The sequence below is a fragment of the Genypterus blacodes genome, unplaced genomic scaffold (genome assembly GCF_046128005.1).
Source record: "Genypterus blacodes isolate CSIRO-AG114 ecotype Tasmania unplaced genomic scaffold, CSIRO-AGI_Gbla_v1 ptg000032l_1, whole genome shotgun sequence".
NCBI lineage: Eukaryota > Metazoa > Chordata > Actinopteri > Ophidiiformes > Ophidiidae > Genypterus > Genypterus blacodes.
The window spans coordinates 8,572,481-8,598,136 of NW_027466845.1; the positions used below are offsets into that span (position 1 = coordinate 8,572,481).

General features: G+C 41.3%; 1 protein-coding gene across 1 annotated transcript; it reads right to left on the reverse strand.

The window, feature by feature from the left end:
* Positions 1 to 12,288: 12,288 nt before the first annotated feature.
* Positions 12,289 to 21,613, reverse strand: pde9ac (phosphodiesterase 9ac). The gene is made up of 13 exons (XM_076146164.1): positions 21,561 to 21,613; positions 21,219 to 21,306; positions 21,027 to 21,108; positions 20,858 to 20,932; positions 20,316 to 20,402; positions 20,125 to 20,229; positions 19,866 to 19,948; positions 19,386 to 19,542; positions 18,453 to 18,566; positions 18,015 to 18,119; positions 17,767 to 17,895; positions 17,578 to 17,673; positions 12,289 to 13,705 (listed from the first exon to the last, which is right to left on the reverse strand). Exons 1-13 carry the CDS (start codon positions 21,580 to 21,582, stop codon positions 13,658 to 13,660), a joined length of 1,191 nt encoding a protein of 396 aa, XP_076002279.1. The 5' UTR covers positions 21,583 to 21,613; the 3' UTR covers positions 12,289 to 13,657.
* Positions 21,614 to 25,656: the final 4,043 nt, after the last annotated feature.

The following is a 25,656-nucleotide window of genomic DNA, read 5'->3' on the forward strand; positions in this document are numbered from 1 at the left end:
ACCAAACCGGGCCCTGGGTCCTGATAGACCGGAGGTCAGGCAAACACGTCCCTTTGTGAGAAGTTCCAGTCCTCCAGTTATTCTCAAGCTACGTCTTACTCGAGATTTGGCAGCGCTGTCAGATGGCTGAGGGCCAAGAAGACTTTTAGCATATTAGATGATGGGATGTGAGTTGGATATTTTATATTATAGCCAGTGGATTACAAAAGTGACACAAATATGAAGCGATTTATGGAGAATTTTATTGTCTGCTGTGTGTTTGTCTGTGTTTCCATACTGTATCCAGATGCAGGAGTCCAAAGTGCTCCATGCTTGGCAGTGACACAGGCAGCAATTACACAGTGCGTTCATGATTAACTAGCAATTGGTGTGGTCCACATACAACGGCAAATGTATGAGTAACCATGTCAGCGCATCAACTCACCTTCAGTTAAGTTAGTGTGTGTAAAAAGTCTTGCATGATGATAAAATACAACTTGATTTTGTAATGTTCGCATGAGCTGGAATACCCTGTTGATTGTCCCAGTTGCGGTGGAGGGAAGATGTTTGCATTCCTGAGGAACAACCTGTGAACGCGATCCCACAGTCTTGTCTGCTCGCTAACGACTCAACTGCACAGGTTCCCTTTTCTAAGCAAAACAAACATCTGCATTGCTTCACTTGTGAAAAAAATGAGGATTTACAGGTTGCTCTTCTTTTTGTGCTACTCAAAACAGATGGTCTCTCCAAATGAGTATCTGAAATATTCGACTACCAAATAATGCAAAACATGCTAACAGAAGTTTTGAATATGTCCAGCAAATGGAATCATTATATCAATATTGTAGGCTAATCCACATACGGCGCAAATTAACTACATACACACACCAACCTCTTGATTAGGAACACTATACTAATACTTTTGCGCCATTGCTCAGCAGCCTCTCTTCTTCGTGGTTAGGATTCCACAATGTACTAAAAACATTCCTCTGGCATTCTGGTCCATGTTGCATCACGTCGTACAGTATGTTGTGTGTGTGTGGGTGTGTGTGTGTGATTATGTGCATAAAAAAAAAATAACTGTTTAAGCAAAATCTTTATAGCACCAACCAGACCTTCAGAAGGAGCTCAAACAAATATTTTAAGCAAATGAACAGCAGTGCATCAGTTGCAACAGTCACTCCTTCAAATAACCATCGTCTCAAGAATACAAGCCCTGAGCTCACAGGGAGTGACACTGCTGATTTCTCAGTTTTCTTTGTGCTTTCTGCAAAGTGACACAGTATGTATTACTTCTAGGGACTTCTAGTTCCATTGTATATCAACATACTTTGTCCACAAAAAAAGAATGCTTTGCTGATTAATTTTTGTACTGCATAAAGAAAGAACATTACTCAAACAGTAGCAGCCAATCTGGACATTTCAATATCCACTTAACTCAATACAGAGCTCCATAAAGAGAACAGTGCAAAAAGCTCTGCCAAGGCCTCATGGGGACACACATAAAAACACGGATCCAAAACATGATTATGTAATATTCAAAGAGTCAATACCAGTGTGAGTGTTCCAATTGAAAGCAGTGTGGTTAAGGAGTGTGATTAATTGTGTTATTTAGGTGCCAAATTGTGAAATAATCAATACAAATGCAGGCCAAACTCTTCACATACACATGCACTCACTTTTAACTGTTAAAAATCTGAAGTATATGCGCCCTTTGATGGGGGACGATTGTGCTTATTTGTGAGGCATTCTGCTTTGACTGCATTCCAGCCGTGTGTTTATGACTGTGCATGTGCATGGACATGCACAGAGTTAACATAAAACGGTTGTTTTTGACAGGGGATTTGTGCCACCCAGACAGAGCTTTTCACCAAAATAGCAATTTTTTTTACCAATGAACTTAACAAAAGGACCAGAGCAGCTCTTTTGCATGTGATTAGCTGTATGGCGTTATATAAAAGCCGCAGCCAGGATAAAAAGCGCACAACCCTGCCGACACATTTCTCCTTTATTGCAGTGATTGAAAACTCAAGGCAGACTAAGACAATATTTGCTTTGTAGGTTGATCACATCACATGCAGGTGGGTAACCCAGCCTCTAGTAATACCTTTTATTCCTCGGTATAGCCCTAATATTTTTGTCTGGAATGATTTGCTCTAACAAAGCATCCAGAGGTAATCAGAGAGCCTCCAAGAGAAACAGGCCAATGATGTTTCACCTCAGTAGGATTGCGGATGGAGAGCTGCCAGCGGGAGAGAGGAGAACGCTGTGGTTGATCTGTGGTTGATCTCTTCTCCAGACGAATGTCAGAAGTGTGTGAATGTGTGCGTATGTGTGCGATCTTAAGTGTGTGTGTGTTTAAACAAGGGTTTCAGGAGATGAAATCAAGCTGCTTTCCAGTCCTCTGGTGATATTTCCACGTCTTTATTCCCACCCGTTTCTTCCGTCTGGCTGCCTGAGCTGCCTTCAGTATGTTGGGGCAGCAGCCAGACGCTCAGCGAGCTCCCTGCTGCAGTCTGACTCAGGACATATCCATTTACACACATGGAGCTGCAAGGCCAGAGTGAGATTTTTGGCGCACAGGCTCGCATGGAGGAATCGTTGGGATGATGATGAGAGAATGGAAAGCAGACGAGAGGATGGTGACAGCAAAAAGAGGGCCGCTTCTGCTAATGATGAGTAAGCTATTGATAAGAAAGTCTGTAGGAAGCTGTGAAGAGACTGTAAATGATCAAATATGACCACATGACAACTTTATTACTTATTTATTTATTTATTTATTTATTTATTTATTTATTTATTTATTTATTTATTTATGTCAATGTTATTCGAACACCAGCTTAGTGAAATTTCCATCCTTCTATCTTGTATCCTGTTTGAGGGTTTCTTTACTTTAGCTCTATTACAACATTGTTTGTACTCCATCCTAACTGTTCCAAACAAAGAGCAAACTGATTATGTTCTAAAGCTCCCAGAGGTTTTACAGCCCCATACTTTTTAGGTCAGGGTTAAGTTAGTTTAGGCATGGATTAGCACCGTAATACCCCTGTAACATTAAAAAGAACTTGAGGGAAACACGCCTGGTATTTTGCAGGTCAACTCCTTCTACTCGGATTGACTGTATGTGGGAGTTTTTGCAGTTTAAATGTCCAGCGCCATCATTCATCTTGCAGCTTTGAGTTATTTGTTGTTAATCATTACATTACATTACGATCATTTGGCAGACGCTTTTATCCAAAGCGACTTACGTTACATTACCGCCCTTCGCAGAGGGGGGAGCAATTGAGGGTTCAGTGCCTTGCTCAGGGGCACCGTGGCAGGTGCTCGATCGGGTTCCCAAGCGGAAGCACTACCCACTGAGCCACTGCCTCCCTAGTCATTTTTACATTTAGCAGTATGTAGGTCAACAATGCTGCCTGTGCCTGGAGATTTGCTTGCTAGAAATTGTAATATTGTTCTGCCTCTGGGTGCCATCTAGACTTTGTCTCTCTGACCAGATGGTGAGAAAAGCTAATTAATCTGAAGAAGCAATCAATGGTTCACTAATGTTAGTACTTCAGATTTGTTTATTATTAAACACAAAGTGTGTTCACAAAGTACACTCTCCAATATTTGGATGGTGGTTAATGATCAAACTTTTGGAACCAACACATTGCAGCTGTGGTATCCAGATGTTTCCTCTCTTATCACAAGCAGTTCATTCAAAGGCAAAACAAATAGTACATGTCCAGGCCTGTTAGAACTTTTATAATATTGCAATGAAGGCAATAAATTATATTTTTTTAAATATCACCATACATTAAACACCATAATTAGATCAAGATCATCGGTACCTCAACTAAGAGACCTAGGTTGCGATTGTAATTTGATTTATAATTGTACACCACTTTTTCAAATAAGCCCGGGTCCATTGGGTGAATGTTGCAATCTGATTAAATTCCATCTATACATAAGTCTTAGTCACAATTTTGCCTTAATCACAGCACAAAAATCAGTGTATAGTGCTCATGTAAACACATGTACATATTAAAATAACAGACTTCTCCAAAAGCCTCTCCTAGGAAACCACTACACTCGACAGCCTCACAAACGTTCCCCTATGTTATAGGGCCTATAACCTACCATTACTTATGTTGGTAGGTTATGTTGCTAAACAATTCCATGGAAACTCCTGTAAAGTTAATGAGAAAGGGAATACAGGAGGAAATACAATTCTTTAGATTGTACAAAAACAAACATGTTTGGGCTTATAGCTGGGGACATTAAACCCCAGCGAGAGAATCTTTCCTGGCACAGTCCCAACACCAGATGAAAGCCAATCCCACTTTAAACACAGACACAGGAACGTATCATTTATCTTTCCCCATTATGGGAGGTCAAAGCTGTTATGATCTAATAGTGGAGGTGGAGCTACTCCTCTCCCCCCAAGAGAATACATATACAAAGACTTTGTCATGAGCCTTTAGTGTATGTGCTTACGGTAATTACAGAACAGAGGAAGCCGCTCGGTCCCATGCCAGTCTCTACACATCTCGTTAAACCTCGATATGTCCTTTACGCAAAACACCAACACGTCCAACTTCCAGAACTGTCAGGATAAAATTTATACCCATAAACTTAATTAAATCGGTTGCTGAGTAATCGGAAATGCCTGAAACGTTTCACCAAGGAGTTATGCTGCAACTCTCCCTCCTTCAGATGTTGATTAAAGTCTTAGGAAACCCATGACTCACATAACATCTGTCAGGGATACAGGGAAGATCTACTCAGCATTCAGCTCATCAAACCAATGAGCCTCTGGGATTACAGCTAACTCACAGTGGGGGTGTATGTAATAAGGCTGAGATTTGACACAGTTTCTCCAAGCAATTAAACATCCTTAGAGTTATGGTTCGTTCATAAAACATCAGTAAAATGATACCGCTTTATATACATGTGAAGCAGTGGCTGGACAGTAATAATGACTGGGAATTTAGTCTGCTTTACATGTGTTTACTGTATGTGTGTCTATTAGGGTGGATATGATTCACTCTAAGCCACGGCAAGTCACTGCGTAAGTCATGAGTCATAACCCTATAAAAATGACCAAAACCTTCCATGTTTGCGGGTTCTGGCATGGAAAATAAAATGGTGATTGCTCACAAAATGCCAGAAGGCAACCAACCTCAACCAAAATCATCATTATCAACACAATTGGAGTCAACGCTGCGTGATCAGATTTCACAGTGAATAATCAATCAAGGGCATAGTGTATGATGGGTGTAACCAAGTCCTGTGAACAATAATGCGAAAAAAGACATGTTAGCTCAAGGCCTGTATAGAGACGATGGTTATTTGCTCGTTGTCATATCTGGGTGTCATGTTGCGTTACTGTCAAAGTGTTAATTTGTTTAGCCTGAAAGTCTTGATGGTGCTAAACAAATGTTTGGACAGCACAGATGTTTAAAGCGGGTACACAACACATGTAGTTCATTGGACTACATCTGTCTACACACCTTAGACTGTAAACCTACTATATAGATGTAAAACCGCTACTTACTGGACATGTTGAAAACTGTAGGGACCATGCCTCATTGGTAAGAAGTGGAAGATTTTTTAAGACTACTCCTGTCTGAATACTCAAAGCCTTGAAATAGTACTTAGCCATTTATATAAGCCATATATACAGTACATATATATAAAAGATAAAGGTGAAGAGTTTAGAAAATCAACATCATCATAAATCTGATTCAACTGCAGCCCTGTGTTTTTATGACAAAGCCAAGACTACAGTGGAAACTTAATAACATACCTTATGCTGGTGACCTTTTTGTGACTGTTCTCCATATGTCCATCTGTCATTAGGCCTGCTTTTCTGCGCTAACAGGCCTACCATTCATACAGATAAGAGGCCAGTGTAATTGCCGTGTGGCCAGGCAGTCACGGCACGGCCGCTGATGTTCTGCCAGCACAATCAAGATGCCTGCTCCAGATTACCACGCTGTAAACAAACTGGTCTGGGCCTCTCCCTCGCTGAAATGCCAGGCCTCTTTCATGCTCCGGGATTATCATCTACAACTCTTAACTGCCACTCTGGATGCAATGGGGTGGATTTAATGCATCTGGCACAAAAGAATATAAATACAAAATACAAAATAAGAGTACTAATGAAGCAACCCTTTGTACATTCTAGTGGTTCAAGCATTTCTCTTAAAATTACAACTGCTACTACTGTCAAATGCTATCTACTTCTACTATCCACTACTTTTGCTGTGACAATGTACATTTGAAAACACAAACAATACAAATAGAGATGCAGAGTCAGATATGTTAGGGGATGGTAGTTCTATATTGCAGTTTGCAGAAATTAGATTGCATTTAGATTATTTATATCTCTCTAATGTATTCTTTTAAGTCAGTGAGTTCCAATGTGCTCGTACTTCTTTCTTCAAAGTAAACAAACAAAAAAGGAACAAAGCATCACAAGCTTGAAGAGAAACTAAAAGTTCAGGCTAAAGTTGAAAAAATAAAGGTACGGCCTATTTTGTTGACAGAAACCCAGATGACCTTTTGCAACAATGTACAGTGTAAAGTTCAACCTCTTGCATAATGCTGACCAAAGCCAACAGAAATTAAAGGTGAATTATGGGCCCACACAGAGCAGGCTGGCTTAGGATAAACCTGTTCTCAGACATTATGTGTCATCAAAGTATCTGTGTTTAATACGTGACGGTTCAGCATGCGTGACAAAGCTGAGAAAGTGATACAAGACGATGCCTCTCTGCAGGTAATCTGAGCCAAGCCAGTCTGTATGTTCACTGGAAATAAGATCTTTCAATATTTATGTGAGTTAATGTTGCCTTTGATAGCGGTATACTTGTGACTTAAAAAGAGAAGGATTGAATGGAGCTGTTGCATTTTAATTTGGTATTGTGTTGGATTCAGACCTAAAATGGGTGTAACCTTGTCTCAGTCAATGCACAAGTTACTGTCACACATCCACATAGTGTACACTCAGAATCCTAAAGCAGAAAGGAGACGTGGTGGTGTGAGGTGTGAGGTGCCGTCCGTCTGAGTGTGTTCAGTCGTATCTAATTGGCAATCAAACACTAACCTCCTAAGCCGACAACACTAAATGTTACATTGCCTGCTCTATCTCAATTGCATGCTGTGGTTGCTCTGGTTAGTTGTGTTATTTTGAGTTAGCTGATAAACATCTGTCGTGCCTCATTTCCCCTCGTTTGTGTGTTAACCTGTGCTGACAGAACCTGTTACAAAGACAATACAACAAACGGTAGTGAGCGTCAGTGCTTGTATTTTTGAGACGATGGTTATTAGACGGCGTGTCATCTAAAAGAGTAAAGCTTGTAAAGTTTGTGCAATAAAAATGTTTTGAACAACACATGTGGTTCATTTGTGCCATATACTGACCATGTCTTACATTATTGGTTATGGGTGTTATGTATCTTTGGCAGCCCTGGACTTGACTAATTTAAATAAGTGTGGGAGGTTTCTACTTCCCACTTTATGGAGTCATATTCTCCTGACAGCACTTTATGGAAACATAAAGTTTAAGATCTGTTTTATTAGCATGTACTGCAGGTGTCTCACTGAGCTGCGTGTGGTTGTGCCAGGGCCTCTATAAAAAAGCTCGGCTGTTAAACATACTTTACAAGTTGCGACATCGCGATGCTTTTCCGACATTTACAAAAATATTTTAACGACTTTTTCAACGAGCAACCGTGGTGAATCTGTGTGCACAAGAAAGAAAGAAACAACACTTTCAGCTCCCAGATTTACACTATGCAACGCTGCTCTTTGTTGCCTCTGTCGTAGAGCCTTTGAGTCTGTGACACAAAAATCCAGGGGCAGAATTTAGAGTTAACTCTCACTCCTGACCTTTGACCCCCCCACCATTCTTTGAGGGTATGTAACTGTCCTCCGTAAATCTAGTATCTGTCCTCACAGTCCAGCGGTCAAACGAGGCCCTGGGCATTCTTGTAGACTTGGGAGTCAAGGGAACGGCACATCCATGATACTTTAGCTGTCTCACCCATAAGCACGCCATTGTCCGAGTGTTTGTGTGCTCGAGTGAAACGGGTCGGGGCCGCACGGAGCCGAGCCATCTCTGGTGTCTGGTGAGCCATCAAAGGCCTGTTTGAATTGTTGGGCAGTCTAATCTGTGCTCTGATTGAGGATTAATAGGGAATTACACGTGTTATATACGTGGTGGTGAATCCTGAAGCTTATATATTCAGTTCAGAGAGGTTTGGCCGGGATGGAAGGACATAATGAAAAACAGGAGACAGAAAGGTAGTGGAGGTGGACCTTGGCCTGCCAGAGTCTTTTCCATGTGTTTTATATTTTACCCCGTTTCCCATGAAACTCTTGGATCATTCAAAGGCTTCCAGCTATTTGGAATGTGTGTTGATAGATCGCAGGAAGTTCATTTGACACACACACACACACACACACACACACACACACACACACACACACACATACACACACACACACACACACACACACACACACACACACACACACACACACACTGCCCTTTAACTCTAACCCTTAGAACAGAGCATGCTGGGAGGAATTCCCTACTGTAATTCAACCTGGGAAAGCAAGGAGTATAAGAAGGACAGGAGGAAAGAGGGAATGATAATGATAATATTTATGGAACTATTGCAGAACAAGTTTTAAAGCACAATCTGTGATCCAAATCTAAACCAAAGAGACGCCCCAGGATCTAAATTAAAATCACAGCATCGGGGGAAACCCATCGATTCTATGTTGCGTTTTAGACAAAAGCCTCCTTATGTGTGTGATTTAAGCTTAGTTTCGATCTGGGCTAATCTTAAATTGCTGTGAGGTCCGATGATTCCAATTTGCTTTTCAGAAAACCACAACAACAGAAATGTTTTTGTTCCATTTGACATTTGACACATGACAGTATATGAAGCTACCTTGCAAAATAAACAGCAAATGACTAGAGTGTATAAAATTGCACAATAAAAAAAAAAAATAACAATAAAAAAATCAATTTGTGCATTTGCAGGAATATGTATCGCTAATGTATGCAATGTTTGCAAATAAACTCTTAAACTTTTTCTCTTTGCACTGCTTTGCAAACAAAAGTTTTGATCTGTTTTGATGAACATTCCTGTGAATCCATTTCTTATCCTGACGAGCAGCGATAAAATCTTCACTCATATCAAATTACCGTTTGGCATGCCAGGCTGCAGAAATTAAATTGGTTTCCGCTGAGGCAAAATCCTCTAAATCAAACACTGAACATAAATTAATTTGAAGGAAGATAAAGTAAATATAACAGTGAATATAACAGTTAATCTATGTATGTTTCAGGTGAGAGCAAAGTGATGCTAATGTGTCTCAAGTGCATTTAATAGTAACAGGATGTGAAGATGACGTACAAAAAATTTCTCGTGCAAACTCTGACCCCTTTTGCTTAGAAGCACAAATCTTCCATTTGACAGGTACTAAGAGTATAAATCAAATCAGAGGACGGTGATGCAACTTATCTACTTGTCAGAATTTTTGATTTACTGGATTTTAAAAGGGGGAGTGCACATCATATCACGAGGAGCACTGAATCACCAAATGAAAACCACTTCAGAAAAGCTTTGTTGAAATTATGGAAACGGACCTCTGTGACATTACAAGGGCGACTTCCTGTTGATGCTTGCAGAAGTGTGAAACTAAAGCCACTCATAGAAATCAGGGGGAGTTTCCTAAAAATGTGCATGACTTTGCACAGCGCCCTCTACTGTCACTGAAGGCCTCATACAGAGAGCTCCACATGCTGAATTGTCCTCGTCATGACCAACAAGGTGAATTTTTATTTGTAAAATTGATAGAACTTCTCTACAATCTGAAAAGAAGAATACCATTTGCACAAAATGCCACTGGAACCATTTTCCTATACAATTAGATGTTGAAGATGTTGTTAAGTAAATAAAACTATAATTAATAGATTTTGTTCAATGGTTTAGATCAAATATCAGTGCAAAACTGCCACACCTCTGTCTGATCAGGTGCAAGCCTAGTGGGAAAAAACACACGTGATCATTTAATCACCAGCAAGGTTTCTGTAGATGTATTCACTTTCACATCAACAAACAGGTCGAACGCTGCAGCGGCGGTTTAAAAAGCGGTGACACCCACCCTCAAGGCCATGATATCACTTTCATTAATTACATCCATGAAAACATTTAACAGTGCAGAGAGTGAAAAGGCGGCAGGTTGAGTGGCAGGTCAGTCTGAGGGGGCGACACTTTCATCGACCTGAAATGAGAACTCAAGCGTGAACGGAAGCTTTGGTGAAACATTCCAGACCTTAATGCTCCTTTAGATTTTTCACTCAGATTTGCTGTCACATTGGTTCATATTCATGGTTGTATGAACACAGCTCTGACCAATAAGGCCACAAGTGTGCACAGTTGCGTCAAATAAAGAAAATGGAACCTTGCTCAACTTAATTGGGCAATTTCTGGAAAGGCTGGCAGGTTTACGATGTGCTCCCTTTATCTTAGCTTGCATGGAAGCTTCTCCACATAAACCTGACAAATTTATGATCTCCTTCTCTCTCCACTGACCCCCGACACCGCTGTGGCTGTCATCCAGTTGAAACTTTCAAAGCGGCAAAGTGCAGATGGTGAATGATGATTATTATGATATATGCGTGATTTATAGCTGATGTTGTCTGACCTGTCATACTTGTTTCTGATGAGCTCTATTAAGTGTTTGTTTGTAATTAGGATGAAGTAAACGCCTTCACATAGAACATGTTGTTTAATTGGGAAATTCCAGCAGGATAATGTTTACACACTCTGTCACGCTTGTGGGAGAGGCTGATGGGTAATTGTGCTCAGTCAAACGTCCCACAAACTGAGATGTGTTGGTCTGCTGCCAGAATAGCACACTGTTGTTTTCCTTTACTTCATTAACCTTTTAATCTCTCTTAGATAGGTTTGTTTAGCAAATGGAGAACAATTACTGCAGCATTTTTAACCCCCTGAAAATCCCCTATAAATGTATGTACCTATGCATCAGTGTGACATGTGTGTTCTTCTTGTGATCCCCTTTAGAATTGCAAATAATGCTTTGTGGGTTGTAACAACATGCTGCGGTGTCTTCTGTTATTCCCAGTTCCCCACACACCTCTTTACTGCCACATCTTCATCAGTTTTCATCCCATTTTGTGCAAATAAATTAGAATGAATTGAACTGAGAATGACACATTATAGTATTAATACACAATAAAGATTCTAGATTTGTTTTATCTGGGCCTTACTGTTATTATTCAAATCAGCGTTGTAGGTGGTTTTTGGGGTGTGAGATTCAGCCAGCAGGTGAGATGATAATCATTAGGACCAAGCTGCCAAAGGCACAGGTCATTAAAACAAACCACCCAGTTGCTCATATAAAAAGGAAGCTGTGAAGATAAGTAGTACCCTTGGTGCAGTACACAACTAGATAAATGCTCATATCTCAACACACAATGATTGTTTTGGAGCTTTCATGTCTAAAATGTGGCAATAAATCATTTATATTTGGATACTGGCAAGACTGCACACTGCAGCCAAGACCACACGTCTATTTGTTCATTTGTGAACAGGATTACTCAGAATGTTTTCGACAAAGTAGTGTCGGTCATGGCCAAGGGAAGACTGCATTGTATTCCATTTCAGATTCAGGTATTTATGAATGTTTTAAGGTATATATCTATCCCATAATAGACTATGTCCAAGTAAGATCTGGATGCAGATACAGATCTGTGGGGATAATTAAATTCTACATAATTTCTAATGACATCATCTCATTTATATTGAGAAATATAGAAAACTTTCATTCTACTATCAAATCAGTGGTGTGAGTGCATTTCTAGCACCGTGGTGTTTCTCCCATTGTTGTAACAGTCAGAATGTTCACAACATGCTACTATCTATAGTACTTTGTTGGTTTTTGGGGTGTGAGATTCAGCCAGCAGGTGAGATGCTGGCTGAATCTATCCTATAGTACTCTATAGTACTTTGTTGCAGGAAATCACTTTTTAAAATGTCAACATTATGTAGCCACCATGATTAAATTCAAATCAGCATAAATTGACATAAAGTCATTCTAAGTAACAGACCAAAATTATATGATTGTAAATTGATTCCCTCAAATATGTCAACCTCAGCCGGCAGATTCTTCTCAGACTCGCATTATCCTAGTAACTCCATCCATGTATACATCTTACTCACATCAGTACTGAACGTCACCTGCATACGATGGTAGAACTTGTTTTATTAGTGCTGCCTAACATTTATACATCAGGACAGGGTGTGGCACAGGAGCAGACATATAAAACACACTTTTACATGTATTGTGAGACATAATTAGAACACTATTACAGGGTGGATCTGGTAAAACAGTGAGTACTATAGGCTCCCATCTAACTTTACAAAACCATATACTGACAATTGTGGTGGATTAACGAACTGCTGACTGTGTGTGAGCTAAACAAATAAATAAATAAAGGCCAAACACTGCACCATGTCAATTCATATTTTATTGCTACAGTGACGTGAAAATGTTGTCCCACTTTGGTGCATTTTAGTTTTCTGTGAAGGTTCATTCATCGCTTGGGGTTACGTTTACGCTGCCAGGTTCAGGCGACCCAACTCTTGATTTATTACTCACTTGTGGCCTGGATTAGATCGGAGTGATGACGGTTTAACCAGGATAATAAAAAGCATGCAGAATCCTTTTGATTTTGCGTTTTAATGTTGAAATACTGTAAATCAGATATAATTCTGGTTTCTCCCAAGGCGTCTCTCATGCAACCCACACAGATCACATATTTCAGAACATTCTACTCTGCGATTTTACTCTTATATTTACTTTAAGAATGGAAGACGAAGCCTCAGGTCAGTTCAGAGTTCAAAGTCAAAGATCCCAACAACAAAATTCCACCAGTCTTGACTCCCCTGCCAGGATCTACACTTTTTCTTCTTCACTTCAGCTGATAGAGGAAATATGTGAGTGAAAACAGCAGCCAGCCAGGAGTAAAGTCTTGAAGAGCTCTTGTATAAGAACACAAGTCAGGTATGCATCACTTTTAAAGGTAGATGTAAACTGGTGGTCAAAAAAAATCAGATATGGGCATCGAGACCCTGCAGCGTAAACGTATCCTTATGGTACAGAATGGGTTAATATTTTCTACAGACCTTTCACCTGTGACAAAGTGTCCGTAATGCGACATAAGTGCACAAATTAAGGTAAGGGAATCTTTAGGAATAAGCATCAGTTATTGCTGTAGTTAGCATGTTTTGTTTATGAATTACCCCAGTGTGTTTTCAGAAATGCATGGGGGTCAGTTGTAAAATGAGGTTTTAACTCAAAGACTCAACTTTGTTTGTTTTTGGAGAATCTGGTTTTTTCTTGATCTTGCAGCACAATGAAAGAAAAATTAGTCGAGTGAACAACATGAACACCATAAACACCATAAACACACAGAGGGGTCAGGAAGTCCCTCTCTGTTACATCCAGTGCAAAAGTCTAAGTCAAAGTTCAGGATATGCCACCTTGATGCCTAAGTTTAGTTCAGTATGTAGCCGAGCAGTCTGTTCCCTCTCCCTCCTCCTCCGTGTGTAATCATCAGAATCACTCACAGAAAGACCTCAGCCAGGCCTCATTCATGTTTTAACTCTTTCTTGAATTTGGGCAAGAATGGAGACCCCTGCAACAGAACAAGAGCGAGAATTAGGCAGGAAGAGACAGAATGCGTTTTAGGAGGAAACTTCAAACTAAAACTAGGAAAAACAATAACAATCAGTGTCAGAAGAAGAAACTCTGTGGCCAGTCGCTAGATCCTAGTCTAGATCAGTGCAAACAAGCGTAACCACCAAGAGAGTTAGGGTGGTTATAGTTTGACACAGTGTTCATGAAAAACAAAAGGCTCTGGACTGAAGTTGCCCTTGAGCTGCGAGCGAGGATTGGCTTCCCTCTGCAGAAAGTCAAAACTGACCCACAGCCTAATGGCAACTTCTTTGTATTCTGCGGAGAAGACGAATGTGGAATGGAGCGAAAAAGGAATTTGAGGTTATTGTTGTGTCTTGTCACTGTAAAACAACACAGCACAGTTAAGAGGCAAATTGAATAGAAATGAGCAACAGCTTCACCACTTTGTTTACATCAATTTAGTAGTGATATGTGACGGCCAACATTATGTTCAAACTCCTGAAAGGGTTTTGCTTTTAAGTCACATTCTGACAGAGGTCAAATTCAAAGTAATGGAGACTTTCTTTCTCAAATCAGTCTTTATTTTTTATACTGAAATTACATCAAATACGTTTGTACCGTGAAATTGTTGCATTTGGTGATGAACCCACAGAGAATCATCACCAAGAATCTGCAGCTCTTTAAGAGCTTTAAGACACTTCAATTTAGCCACAGCCACATATTACAGTGTAGTTGAGTCATCCATTTCCCGCAATATGAAGCAGCTGTTTTCATTCAAAAATAAATAGAATTCGCTGCGTCCCCAGCGCCCAGCGGCAGAGCTGCTTAAGGAATTTCAGCATCTAACTACCTGAAGAGCAGAAATGTTTTAGTCAGGAGTTGGTGGAGGTCAAAACAAAGCAAAAGGAGAGTGAATCCTGGATAGATGTGGACAGAAACACCACTACGCCAATGGTTTTGCTAACATTGCCATGAATCCATTGGTGTGTGTGGGCAACTGTTAGGTGACATGTTAGCAAACACCTGTAAAAGTTGAGAGACGGCAGTATGCTTCACCCGAAATGGCAGTTGGAGAGTTGAAAGATGGCGGGAACCCTCTCTCACCGGTCTCACCCGGGGGGTCGGCTGTGTTAGAAAAAACTGCGATGAACTGGGATGCCAAAGTAGGCAGGGTTTAGGTTCTCTGTCAAACTCCCATTAGTCTTTCTGTCACTTTGCTCCGTTATCGCCGCTTATATCCCTATTTACAATTGAGTGGAGATCACAGAAACAGACAGCAGATACTGGATTCTGGAAGTGTGTGCTGTTCCCGCTTATATTATATAAGGGGGCGCTGAAATTTACTGATTCTGTTCGCTGGATATCAAGCATATCTCTATTAGAAATTGTGTACACCTGCAGAGTGAGCTGAGCTGTCTCATACACACACAGACGACATGATGGAGTTGGCGACAGAAGTTGTCGACATGCCACCGAATATTAACGAATCCAAGGTTTGGCAGCACTTCAGCATCAAAGGGAGGTGGGATGGAAACTGCAACATGCAACACTACTTTATAAGTGTTGAATATACTGGATATCGTGCTCAACCAACAGGTTCTTTATTTGTGTCCTTTTGTTTACATTCCACATTTCTGTTCTGTTCATTGTTCACATCGGAGTGCCTGTCTGCTAAAGGAAAACGATTTTGTTTGCAAATAAGTCAACAATAGAGTCAAAGTCTAGAGTTAACAATGAGATTTTTTTGCGATTAATCGCCAAATTGGTGCATCGGGTTGTTGATCATGTATGTAATGTAATTGCATCGGTCTCAGAGAGAGAGAGAGAGAGAGAGCGAGAGAAAGAGAGAGAGAGAGAGAGACACACACACACACCCCTAACTTTGATGATTTATCGCAATGAGATTACAAGGACACGCAAAAGGGGATATAAACAGGAATAAGGGCGCGCAGTTTCACTTTCACTTTTCTCTGCAGAGTGCGGGCACAGCGACAGAAAGGAAAAAAGGTTTGACAGAGAAGTTAAACTCAATCCACACATCATTGCGATGTCAGAAAGTTAAAGATTTTGTTGGATCCGGCCCCCTTTGACTCGACCAGTAGATTCTACCACTTTCGGACTCTCCCACAGGCATACTGTGCCTGTCAGCGTATTTTGAAACTTTTCTGCCCCCTAGTGGCAAAAATGAGCTAATTTTCAAAATCCAAATTTCACATCTTGTCAAGGTTCTTTCTTTCTGTCTTTCTGTTGCAACTGTGAGCTACGTGCTTGCCAAAGAATCTCTCGCTTTCTACCAGTGTTGCTTTGGGTGACTTTAGCGGTCAAATTCGTATGAACTGCTTGTGCTCTGTTAAAGGAGAATCTAAAGTGGAGAAAGTGTTGCACATTCCTAAAGGTCTAGAGCAGAGTTGCTGTGGAGAGGCAGAGAGAGGCAGAGACAGAGGCACTCATGACAAACAAAGCACAACCAAGAGTCAGTTGCTTTTACTTACACAGATACCACTGCACTCACTCACTGCAGAGCTTACTTCTTCTTCCCGCCTAATGCATTAGTTTCATTTTTTTTCTTCCGTGCCTCATTGAACAAAAGACATATCGTTGTGTTAGCAAGTGGTTTGATGGGGTGTGTGCATATATGCATGTGTTTTCATATGTTTTTGTGTGTGTGTGTGTGTGTGTGTGTGTTTGTGTGTGAGACCCTGACTATGCGACACAAAAAGTATAGCTGAGAATTTGACGTTCGTTTGCCATCCAAAGGTGAAAAGCATGAGGTGTTCAGAAACCTGCAGAGCTGGAGTTTATTTCAAAAATTTCCTCTTAAATTTTTGCTGAGGTGGCTTTAATATTAGCATGGCAGAATGCTCCAAACAGAACCAAATGTGGCCTAAATATATTGTATTTGTGATCTAGAAAAGATGTGCACGAGAGGACCTGTCTGGCAAGGTTTGCTTTTTGCGAAGTTTGACATATCGGGGAGGGTTGAGGTGGATTTTTGAAAAAGTCGATAAAGAGGTAACAGTACATCACCAGTTCCAGGAGACTGGGATTTTCCAGAATCTAATCACAGAAAAGGATGGAACGACTAGATTGGGCGGAAAACTGTGCAAATGAAAGTACTGATGAGCTGCAAAAGGATATGCAAAGCAAACTGTGGCCTTCTACATGAAAAGAACTCCAGCAAAGGGAACTGTGCAGCAGCTGGGAAACAGAACACAAAATCCTGGTTTCTTTTGCTCAAATGGACAAAATATGTGGAAGAATTAAGGTGAACGTAGATTTTTGGCTGAATGGTGTTAGTAGAACGTGACGACGTAATGATTATCAATTCTTGCCCTAGACGTTGACCCCTGCACTCTGCTACAGGCCTGAGGTCAGTCCCAGTGCACTGCACAGTAGAGTTTAAACTAACTCAACTTTTCCCCACCTCCATCTAGTTGTCGCTGTCATAGAATTTGTGGTGTTTAATCCCTGGAATTTTGTTTTCGCTTTACTTTGGTGTGTTTACTTCTTGTTTGAAAACTTGTAAGATTTGAGCCAGACCGGGTCACAAAATGTCTCCTCTCAGCTCGGAGTTTGACAGAAATTTGAGACCGTGCCAGATTTGGTTTATTTTGGAATATACTGCCAGCCTCAAAATCATATGTTGTATCTACTTATTTCAGAAGTTTTAGCTACAGGATGCCAAGAATGGGATTTTGTTTATAACATTAAATAAATAACAGATGTGGATACTTTAATACATAAAATATAATAATTAGTTAGATAGATAGATAGATAGATAGATAGATAGATAGATAGATAGATAGATAGATAGATAGATAGATAGATAGATAGATAGATAGATAGATAGATAGATGGACTAGTTTCTACCTCTGTCATGGCATCATCGATCTGTTTTAGCTCCTCATAGTGGTCGCGAGAGTCTCTCAGAGGTTGAACCATGATCTCCTCAATCTGAGGAAAAAGCTGTTGGGAGACCATAAGGAAAACAACAGTCAGTCCAAGTGTCAAGTGTGTGAGTGAGTTTGTTCAGCCACATTTATAGATGCCCAGTCCTACCTTCATGACAGTCTCAAACATGGGGATGAGGACAAACTTGATGAAACCAATCTGAGCTGTGGGCTTGGTGACTTTGTCTCGGTCCATGAAGGGGGCCACAGGAAGACCTTCTGACTTCTCTCTGTCACTCTGACAACCACGCAAACAAAAGTCCAATCAATCAAAGGTATCTGCCTTTTGTGAAATGTGCACTACTGACTTCACCTCATTGAATTTAGGGCTAAAGTGACAGTTTAGGCTGAGGTCACCTGCATGAAGTATTCCTCCAAAAGGCAGTCCACCCATGGCTCAGCCACCTCAGTGGGCCTCACTTCATTGGAGATATCGCAGCACTTGATCAAAACCATCTTCAGCTGGAAACACACACACACACACACACACACACACACACACACACACACACACACACACACACACACACACACACATACGTTCCATATGGACCAAACCGGGGGATAAAGAAGTCTGTTTAAAATTAGTGCACACAACCACGTCTTCTAGCTTCTAATTCTGTGACCGTTTACACAGTTCTGCTAATATAATCTCTGTGGTTTATACTGATTACCTAATCCTCGGCGGAAAAAGGCCTGTTTGTGTGGAGGTCACATCCAGTACAGTGCTGTAAACAGCTGACATACATCAGGTGGAGATGCAACGTGATCTTGTGAGACATAGATTGTACGTACACATGTCACATGTTCCTCGTTAGTGAAGTCAAAGTTGTCCACTTTTTGTTTGAACGAGTCGAGGATCTCGCCATGTCGGGCCATGTCGGTGGCCAGGATCAGAGTGATGATTGCCTGCAAACAAGACAAGACTGTGTAGAAGTTACAGACACGGACTGGATGGGCACTCATCAGAGCTCATACCACCGGCAAGGCCAAACAAGCCATATGTCATGACAAATGTTTCTTCTTGATCGATCAAACGCTTCAGTGGAGGAAATTCTACCTCTGCAAAATTCAGGAGGATTAACAAGCCCAAGACAACACCTTTCACAACAACAGAACATAGTTGAGACAGAAATAGAAACAGAAAGACAGAATTAAACCCTATTGATGGGATTACTTAGATTAGGCAGATTTTTATATTGGGCGATACTTTTGAAGAAAGTGACAAAAATAAGCTTAATCTTCCAATGTTATAGCCCAATATGTAGCAACACCCAAACCTCTCCACACAAGCTACGCTACAATCATCTAAGTCTTTGTCAACAGACCAGATAAACGAGAATAAAGTAACTACATATTTTATTTTGAAAGTATTTGGTTTTCTACAAGCTAACAGGTCACTGACTTGCTAATATGCTAGCTAGCTACTTGTTTTTACATGTACCTTGCCAATGTGAGATGTATCGAAAATGTCAAAAATGGAAAGCTTTCTTATAGAGGGATTCTGTGTGTATGCCACTGGTAACCCCACAAAGCAAAACAACTAGTCTGTATGTTAATATGAAGAGAATGTTTTCAGGTTGAAAAGTTACACAGTGTTGCTTAAATGCATCAAAAGAAATGCTGCTAAATATCAAATTAAGCTTATAAAACCATACACACAAATGTTGAATAAATCCCTGACCGTGTTCTGTATTTACTCCACTGTTCCGTTCTGGCTCATCTCACCTGTCGGATCTGCTTGAAGGCTTCGGGATCAACGTTTGCAAAGATGTTGCACTCGGGCAGAGAGAGGATCTGGAAGGCCACGGCGCAGTGATGGTTCTCCAGCGGGGAGATGTCGTTGTAGCGCACCGCCAGCTCTGTACGGGCGTTGATTTGGTACCTGATGGATGGGGACGGATGAGCGGACGGATGGATAGATAATTCAATCTCTCCGTCATGACACTGAAGCATTACTGTCAGAAGTATTTAACCAGGTAGAAGTCCCACAAAAGACAACACAACGATCTAAATCTGTGTTTTCATACCTCGACTCACCCCATGCTGAACTACCTCCACAGTACAAAGACTACAGTGTCGTGCAGAGGTTTTTAAAACATTCTGTGGGGGTCAAAGGCCGTCTGTGGTGTTCTATCTGTCAACGGGCCTACGGAGCTTCCCATCGTCGCTTATGCAACTGTACACAGACAAACGCGTGAGGCTTACGTGTTGTTGTAGCCGGGGTGGTCCAGGTCGTGACAAACCGCGGCTGTCATGAGAATGCCCATATCTGTGAGGGTCAACTTCTCCTGGACAACAGACACATACAGGTATACGTTTGAAGGGTGACATTCCAAAAGCAAGAGTCCGTTCAGGAACACACAACCTGAAAGCGATTGGTAAAGACACACATCCCGTCCTGGTGACTGCAGTATTGCAAGGGTCTACCTGGCGTAAAGTTAATGCTGAGCACATGAGTAGTCACCTGCAGATTGCAGAGGTGGATCATGCCATACATTATCTGACTGACGCAGAAGCAGTGACGGAAGTTGTGGAAGGGGTTGCTGCGGTAGTTCTCCTGAATAGCCAACTGGAAAGGCAGGAAAGTATTGAGCGGCAGAGCAATGATCGCTGATCAAAGGTTTGTTTTCGATGATCTTTGGTGTAAACCTTTACCAGCCAGCGTTTAAGCGTGATGGGGTTCATGTTGAAGCACTTCACCAGTCCTAGATCATGGTACATGTACTCTAGGCAGCTTAGCATCTGGAAACACAAGGGAAGAGCAAGAGATTCAATTAGACAATTAATCAATGTCTTAATAATGAAGTCCAAGTGAAAAATATAGAGCAGAGGGCGAAGAGGAAACCACAAAATAACTATTTAAAGCATTCAGAGCGCTCAATTGGATTCCTATTAGAGGAATGAGGAATAACTTTTTTACTGTAGCTTTAAAGCGATACTCTTGTTCAACATTTTCCTGACATTTGAACCTGAAAGATATTGTTTACATGAAGCAGCTGAGAGAATGTTGTGCAGAGGCGTTGTTGAAATAATAGTGCAGGGTTCTATAGGGACCATTCAAAGACCTGGCAAGTGAAGCTGAACATCTCCAGAATGCTGCAACTTACACAAAACAACGTCAATGACCTCATTTTATCATGAAAATGTGTTAAATTGCTTCAATGTGAGGTGAAAATGCGGCCATAATGTCAACAAACCTCATTGTGCTCCCAGTGCCAGACATCAAATGTGGGCTTCTTCAGCGCCTCGATGGTCTCCTGAGACAGCGTGTACTGTGTGCCAAAATCAAATCAGTGAAAAACATCAGAACTCCAGAGGTCGACTTTGTGCAATATACAAACGCTTGTGTTGCGCCATCACCAGTACCTTCGGATAGTTGGGGACGTCTCGTCTCGGGGTGACCTTCTTTCCATCCTCTGAGAAGTTGTATTTACAGGGACAGTTCACTCTGAAGATCACAGGCGGAAAAGGGAAGGAAATGTATTTTATGTTGTTCTTAGATTTGGAATTTAGTTTTCTATTAATGTGAGTAATGATTTGACATGATTTCTATCTCACCTGCCGCCGCCTCTTGAGGTCATCTCATCTCTCAGCTTCCTCAGGTCATTTTTACACTTCTCAATCTCCACCACCTTCAAGCCCTCCACTGCAAAAACAGGAATATTCAACTCACACAACTCTATGTTGTAGGTATTTTGTTGAAGTTTCTTGACGTTTTAAGGTGGAATGCAGGCTGTAGGACAACACTGAGATTAATCAACAATGAGTCAACAAAGAAAACCTAACATCTTCGGCGTCATACAGGGACATATGGGAAGTGTTATCTGCTAGTGCTTTAAGCCAGAGTGTAGAAATGCGCTACACAAATAAATAAAGAAGAAGTTGAAGCAGAAGACCTACATTCCACTCTCTTCTCCAGCATGGCGAGCCTGTTGGTGACCTCTGTCTTCAACTCGTTGATGCGAAAGGCCCTGCAAGAAGAGAATGCCCCGAAAGGCGGCAATCACATCGCTTTCACACAAGATTGTCTGATCTAACCTGGCCGTGTGGGTTGCGTTATCACTAAACACACAGGGTGACGGTAAGGTATGCACCAGGCTTCAACCGTAACATAACATACCTGCTGAACTGCTCGGCCACCTGAGACAACACGTTCTGAAACATGTCCTCCTTCTCTGCAGACACAAGCACAACACAATAGTCAAACTGAGACAACTCACAGTCTCCAACTTTGCTTGTTTATTTATTCCTCCTGTTTATGAGGAGGAATAAATACAAAGGTTTACCTCCCAGCTGACCCGTGGACAGAGGGACCACTTTGTACAGAGAGCTGTGAGAAAATCAGACACAAAATCATTGTCTCATACTGGCTGCCAAGCTGGTATCATGTTAGAGACCATATGAGTATCTGGCTGTTACTTTGGAGAGTTGGTTGGCATGGTGGGATCTATGGAAACCAAAGCCCCTTCTGGGTCCACCACCATGATGGCCGTGTTCCTATGGTGACGGAACAAGAAGAGAACAGAAGAGAACAGAAGAGAACAGAAGAGAGAAAACATTTGCTCTGGTTTTTAATCTTTGGTTGTAGTTTTTGTTACAACATTAGAGGGACACAGACAACTGATTGAAACATGATTGAAATTATTCAAATATAGTATAGATTCTCTTTAAAGCCTCTGTATTTCTCATAATACATTTAAAGAATGAAATATTATGACAATATTGTTTTTGTATTGAAATCCTTCAATTTACAAAACCTGTAAACATCCCCAGATTAACAGATACACAGTGATATTGTTTTTGTTATTCCTAAAGTAAATGATGCATTGTGACCAGACACACACAGGAATGCAAAGTAGAGGGTGGTGCAACACAAACCTGGGAATGTTAGACGAGGAACACAGAAGCTCCTTGATGTCACAGGGACTGCAGTGCCGACTGAACACCACCTGAGAGGGACACGGCAGCACGTTTACGTCTAAGCCAAAGAGCAAACTGTTTACTTTGTGTGGATCTGATTTGGCTCTGGAGAACACGCACTGTCACAATGCAGTGAGTTTAATCCTTCTCTCCTTATTCCGTGCACCATCTCAGCTCTCTGAGCCGGCACGGTGTGGCTAATCTGTGTTTCAAAGGCACACCTGTGCACAAACAGCTGCTGCCTGTTTTGATACGAGGTCTTGGCGTGAAGGTGATCGGATTTCACGTGTTTGAGTTGAGACAATTGCGTCTCGTGAGAGAGTGAAGCAAAGGGTTGTTGCAGATTATGGCTGCCGAAGATCGAGTTAACAGGGACACCAACGAGGGGCCAACATGAGGGACAGAAAGAAGCAGCTGGAGTGTCAGAGTATGTCAGTGGATTATCTACGCCTGTCCTGTGTTCATACCACCACCAAGACTGAACTAATCAAAAAATAAGAAATGGGTTTTTAAAAATTCCTGTATCTGCCCCTGAGTTTAGGATTGGCACCAAAATGTAAAATGGTAATCTTTGGATAGTGCCCCTCCTTTCCAACAAGTACAATCACAATGGGCTCTGGAGTCTGAGTAGTTGTGTGGCTTAAGTGTGTGCACTGTGTTGATATGGAGAAGGGGCTGGATCTGCACACAAACTGGGATCTTAAACCTTGAGGCCAGCAGGTGTAGTAGACAAACGCTCAGCCTCAGGCCGCTGACTCGGCCTCTTGAGCAGACATGTGTCACCGGCAGCTCTCTACTTGAAGCACTCCACATCACAGCGTGCCTCGCGGAGCTCAACTCCAGTACGTTTGGAACGCCGAAAAGTGAAACCCTCCGTGTTTATTCGTTTCACAGGTTTACGTAATTAAAAGGCTGAAAGGACAGAATCTTTTGTCGAATCTTCTTTTTTTTTGTCTCACCAGTGTTAATTGTGCTCGGGGAGTACATAGTGCTGCGTAATCCCAACAGCAGGTGTTTGGTTCTGTCAGTAACACCTGAGGAGCATCAGTGTCTAATTTTAGAAGCCGCTCAGGTGAGGTCGGTCCGCTGGGAAAGCCTCCTAAGTGTTAAGAACCCAAATAAAAAATAATTGAATTGAATGAATTGCTGTTGTTTAGATTTATGCTGCTGTTAGAAATTAATTGTTGATTAGATTAAATTAGAGAGTTGATTCTCACAAGCTGCTTAAATATACACAAAGGAATTTAGAATCATTGACTGAAACACTACAGGGATATTTAAGACAAAATGTCATCAATCTATAGATTAAGAACAACTATTTTTATATCAGCCTGTGGACGTAAACACAAACTTATAGGGGCTGTGGTTGTATTTAATCACAGCTATTTAAATTAATGTTTCCAGCAAAAACAATTCACAAAAGTGTATCTACAGTTTATGCAACAACTGCTTTACATTCATCTTCAAGGCAATTTAGAAGAATATTTAGAAGCAAACAAAGTCCTTGGCTCATATTTTATTTACATTACATTTAGATCATTTAGCTGATGAGACACACCAGTTTATCGGACACAGTTTGATGTTGCAAAGTCACGATACGGGTCTGATGACACGATGTAAACAGGAGAAGCTGGACCTACCTTCTGCACCTTCCCATCCACGTCCAGGTAAATGGCTTTGGGGGTATAGGAGGAGGAACTGGAGCCCATGTTTACCTCCCTCTCCTCTCTCACACGCCTGCGCTGATTCTGACTCGGAGTCCTGGGTGACCTGAGAAGCAGACAGCCTGTGTCTTAACCCCACAGTGGTGTGATGGGTCACAAATGAATGGAGAGCAGAGGCTGTTTGGGTAGATTCAGTAGTTTGCCTGTGTACATGAATGTATATGGAGAATAACAAAAACTGAGCCAATGATCAAATATGATAAATTAAAAAAAAAGACACATCTTAAAACATATTTGTGGTTATTTTGAAGAAGAAAATGTATTTGATAATGTGTCAAAATCTGTGTTTAACTCAAATCCAAGAATAGCTGCAGAAAATCTCTACATAGACAAATGATCAAATATCAGAAAACTAAGACATTAAAACACTGAAAAATACACATGCAGTCACAAATAATAGGTTAATACAAATTTTCAAAACAAAAACAATTAGAATTTATTATAAAATAATATTATACATAACTATAACTGCTATACTCACAATCTCGAGCTCAACTGGAGGTAAGGTTCCCAGGTGCAGAGGATGCAGCTGACTCACATGCACACACTTACACACACACACGCAGACACAAAGGGGTAAAGCTACAGGGGAGTGGAAAGAGTGTGTGAGTGATGGAGAAGGTGAGGAAGGGTATGCGTGAGCACGATGATGGAGCCAGAGGGGTAGGGAGTAGTACGACTATAATAGGCACTCGTGCCGGTTACCAGGGGACGGTTACTATGGTGAGAAAAAGACAACCCTAATGTCTTAAGTGGCGCAGGGCTTTGACCCACGCTGATGGTAAAACGCGGCGTTATGATAAAACGTTGTTTTATCTGCATAGTCTGTTTCTCTGCGTCTTCTACAGAAACAAACAGCTATCTGATTGAAACTTGACGTGGGGGTTCTGCTGCTGATGCCTTAGGAAATCACACAGGGACGCAATATACAAACAGCAGTTATCATGGGACTAAGAGGCGTGTGGAGCGAGAAGCAAACACTGATTAGAGCAAACAAAGCCGCACTGAAAATGATTTCTTATCAACAGAATTCAATAATCCACTTTTAAGCAGCAGGGCCCCTGTGTTCCGCTGTGGGCTTCAATCTGCCCCGTGGCTCTGTCTGTCTGTCTGTCTGTCTGTCTGTCTGTCTGTCTGTCAGCCACAAACAGTTAAGTGCTGCATGCGCATTTGTATGTGCAGCATGCATTGAAAGTCAAGTATAATGCAGTTAACATGCAGCTGTGTATGTTCTTTATGTGTAATTGTGTGTGCATGTGTGTTACCAACCAATACCCTCTACACACACACACACACATATGTCCCGGGTCCACTCGTGTGGAGTGTGGGTCTGACAGATGGTTTGGTCAGAC